The 9,922-nt window shown below is 62.0% G+C and overlaps 1 protein-coding gene across 1 annotated transcript; it reads left to right on the forward strand.

Annotated features, from left to right (window-relative positions):
- The first annotated feature begins 637 nt into the window (after positions 1–637).
- LOC147598659 (uncharacterized) lies at positions 638–8,851 on the forward strand. Its single transcript, XM_086761793.1, has 10 exons — positions 638–758; positions 1,133–1,244; positions 1,429–1,633; positions 2,995–3,399; positions 4,393–4,470; positions 5,018–5,101; positions 5,789–5,868; positions 6,457–6,606; positions 7,276–7,491; positions 8,716–8,851. Exons 1-10 carry the CDS (start codon positions 677–679, stop codon positions 8,849–8,851), a joined length of 1,548 nt encoding a protein of 515 aa, XP_086617919.1. The 5' UTR covers positions 638–676.
- The last annotated feature ends 1,071 nt before the right edge of the window (positions 8,852–9,922 follow it).

A 9,922-nucleotide genomic window follows, 5' to 3' on the forward strand; every position in this document is an offset into this window, starting at 1 on the left:
ACGCGGCGCCGGAGTTCGAAGGCGGCCCCGGGCAAGCCGCGCGCGCGTGGCGGCGGTTGGCGAGCGAACGGGCGGAGGGCGGCCGGTCTCTCTCGGTCTCCTTTCGGCTCGGCTGTCGCCTCCTGGAAAAGGCCCCGAAGCGAGAAGCGAGTGCTCGTCTGCTGCGCAGGAGCCGGACAGGCTGCGGGCTCTGCCTCCAGCTGCGGAGCGCCCCCAGCCCCGCTCCCACGGGCGCGGGGAGGCAAGTCTCGGGGGCGAGGCGGCTCTGTGCGCGGCCGGAGCGCTGTGAGCAGCGCGGAGAGCTCTGCCCTGCTGCGCGTTTGCCTTCCTTGGGGGCGGCGGGGGCTGTGGGTGCTGCGGCTGGGGTGGCTTCTCCCCCCGGGGCCTCGGGGCAGGCGCGGCAGCGGGAAGGGGAGAGCTGCTGGCCGTGCCCAGCGCACGGCTGGCGGGGAGCTCCGGCTCCTTGGCACCCGGTGACCGGCAGCCTCTGCCTGTCCCAGCGGCACCCGTGCTTGGCAGGGCCGGGGCACCTTGTTCCCCTGCGCGGCCCCGGGGCCGGGTTCCCTGGGGGGCTGCGCTGCGTGCTGCGTGCTGAGGAAGCTTCGTTTCTGCCCCAGCGTGGCTGCGCGTGCTGATTTTGGCGTGGCTTCCTTGCTGCCAGCAGGTGCAGGGAGCCATGGCCGCACCCGTGGCGTGCTTTGGCGACCAGATCGTCATGGAGGAAGCTCTCGACGAGGAGCGCCTTCTCGACGAGGAAGGTAACTGACGGCTGTCCTCTCTGGAGCCGCGATAAAGGGTTCAGGCACGCCAGTCCCTTCTAGGTGTCTGAAGAAAAGAGGGATTCGGGAGAGCGTGGGGGGAAAGGGTACAAGAAGGGGGATTTCACAGAAGGCAGAGCTGCAGAATGGGCTTTTTGGTTGTGACGAGAAATGCCATTTTTCCCGTCTGTCTCCCGGCTTTGACGGCCCGGCAGGATGTGCTCGCTGACGGGGATGCTGTGAGCAGCTTTGAGCAGCTCCACGTCGGGATCAGGGTTTCCCCGCGTGCCCGTTGCTTTAGCTGAGGAGGTTGGCTTGGTCTGTGTAGTGCCCGGCGTCGACCGTCTGCACAGGTTGCTCTTGTGTCTTCCTAGGAATGAAAGATTTTGCCCGGGAGATCGGGACTGACCCCGAGAAGGAGCCGGAGCTGATGTGGCTGGCCAGGGAAGCGATCAGGGCTCCATTACCGGCCGAGTGGAAGCCCTGGTGAGAGCTCTGCCAGCGCTGCCCTGCTCCATTCCTGGCCTCCCCTGCCCTTCCCCTGCTGCGCGCTGCCCACATAGCTGGCAGAGCCGGGCACCGGCTGGCGAGGGGGCGATGCCACCGCAGATGTGCTTCCTGGGGGTGGGGAAGCGCTCTCCTCACTTTTCCTGCTGGCTTTGCCCTGCAGCCAGGATAGCATGGGGAAGATCTACTACTTCAACTTTGCCACCGGCCAGTCCACATGGGACCACCCCTGTGACCTTCACTACAGGCAGCTCGTCATCCAGGAGCGAGAGAAGCTGCTGGCCCACGGCAGCTCGAAAAAGGAGGAGGAGGAGGAGGGGGAGAAGAAGAAGGAAAAGAAGGAGAAGCAGTTGCTGCAGGGACCCACCGTGAGTAGGCTCTGCTGCTTGCAGCGCTGTGAGGGAGGAGCGAGAGGGCTGGGCGGAGGACGGGTGGGTGGCTGTGGGTTAAAGGGGGATTTTGCGCTGTTGCCTCCAGCAACGAACAACTGTGGCGCTCCCTCGGTAGCGGCTGGTGACTGTGGTGGCTCCACTGGGCTCTGGGCCCGAGCTTGTGCTGCGTTTCCTCTGTGGTGTTTGCTCACCAGAAAGCATCTCACGCTGGTTTCTCCACGTGCTGCCTGTAAATCCGCGTGGGCACGATGCATTTCCAGTGCGAACGGGCTGTAGGAGCCTCGCCCCGGTGCCTTGCGATGGCTCCGCTGCCCGATTGCACTGACCCAGAGCCCCCGGCTCCTCCGGTGAGAGCGCAGAGGCCGGAACTCTGTGTGGGCCACCTGTAGAGTCTCCACGGGCCAGCACGCCTGTTCCCAACCCTGCCGATGGCTGTGGGTGCCCGGGAGGCAGCTGTGACTCCGAGGTAAGGATGTGGGGATGGGACGGGCAGGAGAGGAGCTGTGGCGCTGTGCGGCCAGCGCCTGGGCTGGGGAGCGGGAGTGCAGAGCACTGATCCTTTCTCACTGCTTTGGAAATCCTGTTCCGGTGTCTGAAAGGCAAATCAATGTCTTTTCAGGTGTTTTACGGTGTTTCCCTTGTCCTTTCCACAACGTAGGAGAACTGAGCTGTAGAGTACTGTGCTGGAGAGCCCATTCCCGGTGCTGGGCAGAAACTGCCAAGGCTGGTGTTAAAGGAGAGGCAGCAAAGAAAGGCCCGGCTCTCGTCTCCAAACACCAAGCGGCCCGTGGGGGCCCGGTTTGTCACCGAAATGTCGATGCATCCGGGAACAAAGAGCTGTCCTGGCCTTTCAGTGCTGCGGCAGGGCTTCGGGAACCCGTGAGGGAATGGCAATTGCTGCCAGCAGGCAGGCTCTGTGACCAGCTGGGTGCTCTCTTAGTCCCGATCCAATCTCAGAGCCCCACTGGAAAGGAGAATTCCCCTGCAGTCCCATGGGATGGCAGCAGGAAGGCATTCCCGTGAACGAGCCTCAGCCTGCAGCCCCAGCCCTTCTCCAGCTTCCTTACAGAACCGGGAGAAGGAAAGGGTTCATCTGGGGAAATGCATTCCCGGGGGAAATCTGAGCGGTGATGGGGTGAAGTGAGGGGAAGTTCACGTGTAGCTGTTGGGATGTGCTCTTGGGAAGAGGGGCTCTTGCAGAGCGCTGGGTGTGCCTGCTCCTGGGGTGAGCTGTGCCCTGGGCCCAGCTTGGGTGGTGGCCTGTCACAGGGGGGTGACGCTCCTAGAGAGGGGGTAAGGAATGTTGTAGCTGTAATTGTGTTTGCCTTGCTGCCTAGGAGGAGTCTTTAAAATCAGGAGATGCGGACGAAGGGCAAGAGTCTTCCTTGGCTTCCGACGCTGCGAGCCCTCCGGCTCCAGTTCGAGCCCTGCCCGGAGATGCTGGCAGTGGCCTGTCCAGCCAGAGCGAGGAGGAGTCCGGCCGGAGCGAGGAGGAGTCCGGCCGGAGCGAGGAGGAGTCCGACGGGGAACTTGCAGGGAGCAACCTCCTGGGCGAGCAAGATGCTGAGGTGGGAGATGCCGTGTCTGCAGCAGATGAGCTGCCGCAGTCGCGGGGGGAAAGCAGCGCAGCGGAGACGGCTGCGCTGCGCGGTGCTGGGCTCCCTGGAGCTGTGTCTCCTGCTGCTGAAGCTGCTGAGGCCGACCCAGCGGCCAGCCTGGCTGCCACCGCTGCCACCGCATCTGTTGGGGAAAGGCAGGGGATGGAAGGAGGGCAGAGGCAGCAGCCGATCTGAAAGCAGGCAGCAGGCTGGCTGCTGGCCCAGGAAGAGCCCTGCCTGCAGGGCCTGGGTTTGGGGTGGAAGCTGCTGTGGCCGTGCCCGCTGCTCTGCACGGCCCCGGGTCGGGAAAGCTCTTGGAGCACTTGTGTTCTCCTCAGTCAGCGCGAGGGCTTTCCCCATCAGCAGGGTGTTCCTGGGGGACACAAGCGCTCCACGTTCCCAGACCGACCCCTTCAGTACCGAGCTGGGAAATGGTTCGTTAAAGCAAACACAAAGCGCTGGCCAAAGCGACCGGCCCCCAAAACCCTGAGCTGTGACCGTGTTTCCAGGCTTGTATCAGAAATCAGTCTGGGCTGTCAGTGCTGCCGTCTGTGCGGGGCGAGCAGGCTCTGTAAGGCAGCACCCACCCAGCCCAGTGTCCGTGCTGCTCTGTTTCTCCCCTCCTGTTGTTTCTCTCAGCGTTGCAGAGATGGGGCAGAGCGGGAAGCGAGCTGCCAGCTGTGACACGGGCAGCTCTGCCGAAGGATGCGCCAGGGAGGCGCGAGGTCGGAGCGAGGAAAGCCGCTGCCTCGGGGCTGGCTGGGAGCTGTGGCTCCAGTAGCACCTCACAGTCTGCCCAGTGCTTTTCCAGGGCTCACTGGGAGGAGAGCTGGCCCGCAGCTGACTGGGGGACAGCGAGCCATTGCCCTTTGTCAGGGGGGTTTGACGAGCGCTGCTTTGCCCTCCCCAGCCCCTTCTCCTGCCCCTGCCCTCCTGTGCAGGGCTGGTTTTGTGCTGCTCTGTGCGTCGCACTCTCGGTGTCTCTCCCGTGATGTTCAGTCCCCGTTTCTTCCCTGCGTCGCAGAGAGGCCAGCTTTGTCTGCCCAGTGTCAGTGGCCATCTTGCTGGAGATGCCTCGGTGAGGCTGAGGGGGTCAGACACGGACAGACAGTGATGTACATCTTCTCCCCGCTTTAGGAGGCGTCGGAGCTCAGTGACAGCGAGGAGGGCGTGCAAGTCTCTGGCCGCTCGGACCGCGAGCTGGTTTGGCCTGGGGTGAGTCCCGAAAAGCTCCCTGTCCCTGGGCTGTGGGCTTCACGCTCCTCTGGGAGCCTGTGCCCAGCTCTTGCAGTCCCCGTGTGGCACTGCGGTCCCCTGGCCTCGCAGGGAGGGGCTCCTCAGGGACCAGCGGTGACGGGAACGGCAGTGCTGCACAGTCCCGCTGGCCAAGCCCGCAGGGAATCTGCCGGTCGTGGTCCCGGCAGGAGCTCTGCTCACACCAGCTGGGCTGCCTGTGCCTCTGCCCCTGGGGCAAGAGAAAACCCCGCTGGCTGCTGGTGGAGCCGCTGGCAGACCCGTCTGTCTTCAGGACAGATGTGACCTGTGCTGGGATGCAGGCCTGAGCCCTGGCGTAGCCATCCCCTGTGTCTCGTAAACCTTTCCCATTGTTCCAGCGTCTGCTGGTACCAAAGACTGGCTGTCAGTGGGATGGGGAGTGTAGATTGCAAGCTGCGTTGGGATTTTGGCCTTGTCTCGGCATCTCTGGCAAAAACCGTGCACCCTCATCAGACTCTGATCCTTTTTTTTCTGCTTTCTTCTTTAGGACCTGGGCTTCCATAGTCCGGTTTCTGAGCAGGCCCTGGATGTGGAGACTCTCTCTCCTGCTCTGGACAGCCCCACAGGCAAGGTGCGTGCCGTATGGGTGCTCAGGGACCGTGGGGATTCTCCTGCTGAGGTCCCTTGGGAAATGTGTTGTGCAGAGAGAGGAGACGGCCTGTGAGCCCTCACGCCGCTTGCCTGCGGCCACGAGACTGGCTTTGTGTCGTGAGCGTGTGGGACGTCCTCTGTGGGGTGCGTGTGGGCCTCAAACGGGGCAGGGAACTGAGGTGCTTGCAGTGCTGGAGGTGCTGGGGATGCGGAGGCAACAGGAGGGGCGAGGCTCTCTGGTAGTTTCACAGCCAAGGCCTAAAAGCAGCCCTTTGTCCCTGCAGGCGCGTGCTGTCTGCACCTTCTGCAAAGTGTCCAGAGATGCCTGCAGCCCCTTGCTCCTGGGGAGGGACTCCCTCCTGGGAAGGGACGTTGGGCAGGGGCTGCGCAGCGTTCCCCTGGCACTGGTTATCCCTGTTCCCAGGAAGAGCTCGTTCTCCCCTTGTCCGGCTGCTTTCCTTTCCCAGGCAGCGGTGACAGAGCCTATTTTGAGCCAGGACATGTGCTGAGCTCCTCGGTTCTCGGGAACTGGAGTCGTTATTGGCAGCGGGGCAGGACGGAGGCTGGGAGGGGGAGCTGCCTGGGAGGGCTCTGGCGCTGTGAGGTCCCGAGAGGCTTTGGTGGCGAAGGGGCCAGCAAACTCCACGCTGTTTGCTTTGACCTGCAGGCGCTGGGAGAAGAAGAGCAGGAGAAAAGCCAGGCCGGTGCAGAGGGAGAGCAAAGCGGAAGAGCCAAAGCTGCGGAGAGGTACGGCACAACCAGGGCGACAATGGGGTGCAGGCAGCTCCAGCTCTGGGGCCTTTCCTGTCTCGCCTGCCCCTGCTCTGCTGCGGTCGCTGTAACCTGCCCAGCTGTCCCTGCAGAGCAGCCCCTGCCCCTTTGAGAGCTGCAGCGCATGGCGCTCAGAGATGAACGGTGTCCAAGCTCTCAGCCTCCGCACACAATTCCCTGGGCTCTGGGAAGCAAGGAGCTGCTGCCGGTGCCAGGAAAACTTGTGACCAGAGGAAGCTGCGGTCCGTCTGAGTGACCGGCTGTGTGCACTTGGGGTTGGCAGCCTTGTTCTTAGGGGAGCTGCTCTTGTGCAGGGCCCTGAAAACGTGTTCTGCCCACAGGAATTGTCTCCTTGTCGCGTGGTGCCGGCTTCCCGCTGTGCATCCTCTCTCTCCCTGCACAGCGAGCTCGTTGCTGGCCTTTCCTCTCTGCCTGTACTCGCAAGTCCCTGGCCTTTCCTCTCTGCCTGTACTCGCAAGTCCCTGGCCTTTCCTCTCTGCCTGTACTCGCAAGTCCCTGCTCTGTGCTGACCTGATCTTCTCTTCCCTCTTCTGTGCCGCGAAGGGAGGAGGATCACAGCTCTTGTGAAGCGCCAGAGGAGAAGAGTCCGTCTGCAGAAGATGCCAGTGAGGAGGACGCTGTGGCCCAGGAACCGCAGGAGGGATCGCTGGAGAGCCTCATGGATCCGGAGGAGCTTGCTGCCCCGCAGAAAGCGTAAGGGCTTCGTTTGAGTTCCCGCCGTTGTCGGCAGAACAGCTGCTGTCCTTGTGCTCCCCTCTGTGGCGCTGGGAGTCAGGCTGGGAAGTCAGCACCCCGGGAGATGCGGTTTGGTGGGCACAGCGGAGCGCGAACCTCTCCGTGTGCAGATGCAAGCAGCTGCTTCGCTGGCGAGAGTGCCCAGTGAGCGGTCTGTACTGGGGAGGAGGAGAGCAGCAACTTGGCCCGTGGGCTCTGTGGCACAGGGCTCCGTGGGACGGAGACAGAGCTGTTGGCTTGGTCCTCGGGAAAGCCGCCGCCTTCCCGGTGTCCCTAACGCGCTGTGAGCATTTGCGCTGCGCTGGTGAATGCTCTCCCGCAGCGGTTCCCCAGCAGCCCTGGAAAGAGTGCTTTCCTGTAGCAAGCTTGTCTCCTGCCTCTGTGCCCTCCACCCCGCGGCACGGCCGTTCCTCACGTCCCGGCAAGGGCTCAGAGCCGCCTGCCAGCGGCTGCGGCCCAGCGCGGTTCTGCAGGTCCTCTCCCTGTGCCGCCAGCGAAGCTTCTCGAGCAGGTGGCTCTGAGATGTTTGGTTTGGGGTTGGTGCTGTGTGGGGAGGCGCTACTCCTCCTGTCACGTTACTGGGCTTCCTGTCACCCTTTTGCCAAAGGAGCTTTCTCTGTTTGGCAGGCACCCTGAGGAGGATGTCAAACGCGAGGAGTCCTCGAGCAAGCCTGGTGACGAATCCCTGGAGGCAGGAGCCAAGGAGCTGGAGCTGGCTCTCGAGCAAGAGCTGATACGTTTATTGGAAACAACGCAGAGAATTCAGCAGCACCAGGAGGAGATGAGGCAGCAGGAGGAGGAGGAGGCTGAGAAGCTTCGTCAGCAGAAAGAAGAGTCCCTCAGGTACTTGCCTTTTTCACTCCAGCTGCCCCGTTTCTCCGGTGCTGCCATTTCATTGCTGGTGGCCGTGGGCCTGTGCTGCTGTGGGCCACCCCCTTGGAAGCGGTGCTGCTTTGCAGAGGGGTGGGCAAAGGAGGCGAGAGCAGGGCTTTTGGGGAGGAGGAGTGTGGGAGTGTGCTGGCGCAGACAGTCCCGTGCGTGAGGATCTGCACATCTGGAAAGGAGCAGCGCTCTGCCAGCGCTGTGTGCGGAGAGCACAGGCTGCCTCGGGAAAGCGCTCTCCCGTACGGACAGGAGAGCATCTTCCTGTCTCCTTCGGTACGCACGCAGCTTTGGGAGCTCTGCCCCTGTCTCTCGTGGTTACCCTGGGAAAAGCTTCCCGGTCAGAGCCTGGAGCTTCCCTGCCGGGCAGACGGTCACATGCTGGGTTACATGGCAGTAACAGGGCTGGGAACGGGAGCGTCGGAGCAGCTGAGGTTACCCAGAGGAACTCTCTGAGGCTCTGGGCCTGTCCGTGTCACAGAGGGACTTCCCAACAAGACTGTCAGGACTGGGACAGGGATGTCCGTGTAAAAGCCAGCCGGTGCCTGAGGATCTCGTAGCAATCCAGGGAGCGGAACAGTGCTGGGAGCTGTGTCCTCGCCCTGGGGGGATTTTTCTCCCAAGGCTTATCTGTGATTTCAGGTGCCTTTGATACTTCTGTTCTTAGCACCCCGGGCCAGCCAGAAACAGTATCTTGACGTGAAATGTGGTGGGAATGCTGCCTTGGGTGCGAAGGAAGACGTGGAAATCGCACCTGAGCGGAAAAATGGCTGTGCAGGAGTAAAGCCGTAGTAAAAAGGGTGTCCTGGGACAATAGGGAGCTTACAGACGTACTAGTGCCCCCAGGGACCTTGGCTGGGGCCCTGCTTTCATTTTATAGCAGCTGATTTCATTCAGCGGAGGAAAAATTACCCGAGTGCTGCCCGTGATGACGCAGCGCATCTTAAAAACGCGCTGCAGGAGTTTGATGCTCAGGGGCCGCTTGTCCTGCGCCACAGCCGGGGTCTGAAGGTGTGGAGGAGAAGGGACGGTCTGGAGCCCTGAGAATGGGGCACTCGGGCAGGCGCAGCCGGTGGGAGCAGCAGCTGCTCTATAGCCTTGGAGAGGCGAATGGAAGATATTAAAGCCTCCAGAACTGTTATCTTTTATTTACCTCCCCCCTCCCTCTGGCTGCTTGTGTTTCAGGGCTCTCAAGGAAGAGCTGGCCAAGGCTTTGAAGGAGGAAGAGCTGCGTGTCAGGCAGGAAGAAGCTGAGAGGCTCTCCAAGCTGCGAGCCGAAATGGCCTCAGAGGCCGAGGCGGAGAAGGAGAAGATGAGGTGAAAAGTTTTGCTGCTGGCCCTGGGGCCATAAACTCTGCTGGTTTAGGAGGGAGGCATCTTGTGTGCCTCCAGCAGCCCCTTGAAGTGGAGGTCCTGGCCCTCCTGAGCCTCCCGTAGCCGGTACCCTGCCTCGGTAGCGCTGGGCTGAGACGGGGCTGAGAGCGCGGAACGACCGCGGAGCTCGGGAACCAGCAGAGAAGCGCCCGGCCCCGCCGGATCCCGAGCGGGACCCCGATTTGTGCCCCCGGCACCAGAGACACCGGTACCGCCCGGCACTGAGCAAACCCGGCCTTCCCCTCCTTGGAAATACCTCGGCTGGGCTCTTACGGAAAGAAATCCAAACCCACAGCGACGGCATGCCAGCACAGGTTTGATTTGCAGCACCGCCCTGGGAATTGTTCCGGAATTCAAAGCCATTTTCCATCCAGCCCAGTCGGTTCTTCCTTCTGGACCCATCCCATGAGCCGGGCCTGTGGCTGTGGGCGGGCCAGGAAAATCTCCGCAGGCAGGACTGGCGTGGAAGGAGCCAGGAGAAGGGAGGCAGCAAGTTCCTATCCCAGAAGGGTCAACGCCGGCCGTGGAATGAGGGGCAGCACCGTAACCCTTCCAGTGCTTTCCCCACGAACCTCTTGAGATCAGCCGTGACTCTGAAGATGGAGCAGAGACAACCAAACGCTTTTGCTTTCCTAAAGGAAGCACAGCAAAAATCTTTGTTTCAGATGTATCTGCGGCTTAAAAAGGCAACCGAGGTCCAAAACCATCGGCTATCTGTGGTGCAGAGCAGGTCACACAGTAATCTTCCTGGTCCTCTCGCTGAAGGCAGCGCCGTAGCAGATTCTCCTGCGGTGGCCTCTCTACAACTCGACCGCGCCCGAGCATCGCATTCCTTTTTTCATCACACTGCAGCTGCTTTGAGAGAAGAATTTGATCTGACTGTGTCACAGGCTCAGGACATTGTCCGCCCCTGCCCTGAATGGCAGCACCTTGTGCCTTTACCCTCCGATGTTGGGGTAAATCCCCGCGGTTTGCGTTCAAATGGAATGTTGCAGTCTGACATAACACATGGCTCTCC

Source organism: Chlamydotis macqueenii, chromosome 17 (genome assembly GCF_036417535.1).
Source record: "Chlamydotis macqueenii isolate bChlMac1 chromosome 17, bChlMac1.mat, whole genome shotgun sequence".
Classification (NCBI taxonomy): Eukaryota; Metazoa; Chordata; class Aves; order Otidiformes; family Otididae; genus Chlamydotis; species Chlamydotis macqueenii.